The sequence below is a fragment of the Mandrillus leucophaeus genome, unplaced genomic scaffold (genome assembly GCF_000951045.1).
Source record: "Mandrillus leucophaeus isolate KB7577 unplaced genomic scaffold, Mleu.le_1.0 Scaffold99, whole genome shotgun sequence".
NCBI classification, from domain to species: domain Eukaryota; kingdom Metazoa; phylum Chordata; class Mammalia; order Primates; family Cercopithecidae; genus Mandrillus; species Mandrillus leucophaeus.
This window is the reverse complement of record NW_012110807.1, coordinates 1,884,716-1,885,840: the sequence shown is the minus strand read 5'-3', so window position 1 is coordinate 1,885,840 and position 1,125 is coordinate 1,884,716. Positions and strand designations below refer to the sequence as shown.

Sequence of the window (1,125 nt, the reverse complement as noted above, 5' to 3'; positions counted from 1 at the left end):
TAACACGGTGAAACCCCGTCTCTACTAAAAAATACAAAAAACTAGCCGGGCGAGGTGGCAGGCGCCTGTAGTCCCAGCTACTTTGGAGGCTGAGGCAGGAGAATGGTGTAAACCCAGGAGGCGGAGCTTGCAGTGAGCAGAGGTCCGGCCACTGCACTCCAGCCTGGGCGACAGAACGAGACGCTGTCTCAAAAAAAAAAAAAAATTAGCCAGGTGTGGTGTGGGGGATGGGGGCGCCTGTAGTCCCAGCTACAGGGGGGTTGAGGCAGGGGAATCTCTTGAACCCAAGAGGCGGAGCTGAGATCATGCCACTACACACCAGCCTAGGGGATAGAGCGAGACCCTGTTTCAAAAAAAAAAAAAAAAATCACGGATCTTGTACCTCTTACGCCTTTGAAAAGTCACATTTAATATATCATTTGAGTTAGGTAAAAGCTTCTCTGCATTTTAGCATCTGTCTCCGCCAATTTCCACTTTTTAGAAATAAGGTTTTAGAAAAGCTATTACCCAGCGAGTGGGGGTGAGGGTGCAGTTCTAAGAGCTCTGACCTTGTCCTTCAGTGCATGAGGAGCAGATGGTTCCTGCGCTCCTCTTGGTGCACCCTTTGAGCTTCGCATCCTATTTCTTCTTTCACGGTTGGTCCAGGACCAGTTACAGAAGTGGATCCGCGGTAATGTGAGTGCATGTGCGAACTCTGTTTTCATATTTGACGAGATGGATAAATTGCACCCCGGGATCATTGACGCAATCAAGCCGTTTCTAGACTACTACGAGCAGGTTGACGGAGTGTCTTACCGCAAAGCCATCTTCATCTTTCTCAGGTCAGCGGGAGGCGGTCTTTTGGGGCACACAAGCCCTTCATTCTCTCAATGATAAAATGAGGTCCCGAGGACCATCAGCACTTGGTTTACCAGGACAAAAGTGCCTGCTTGGCACAAGGCACTTACCTACTGCTTTACTTGTCTTTTCCTTTGCCAGTCTCAGCATGGCACACAGTGTGGGTTGTGGAAATGAACTAAAGAAATAATCACTGGGCCGGGAGCGGTGGCTCACGCCTGTAATCCCAGCGCTTTGGGGGGCCGAGGTGGGCGGATCACCAAGAGATCGAGACCATCCTGGCTAACA

General features: G+C 50.2%; 1 protein-coding gene across 1 annotated transcript in view; it reads left to right on the top strand.

The window, feature by feature from the left end:
* The window catches only part of TOR1B (torsin family 1, member B (torsin B)), a 9,873-nt gene that overhangs the window by 6,455 nt on the left and 2,293 nt on the right, over nt 1–1,125 (top strand). The window contains exon 3 of the mRNA XM_011971203.1: nt 646–821. Coding sequence (XP_011826593.1) covers nt 646–821 — 176 coding nt within the window. The remainder of the gene's footprint in view (nt 1–645; nt 822–1,125) is intronic.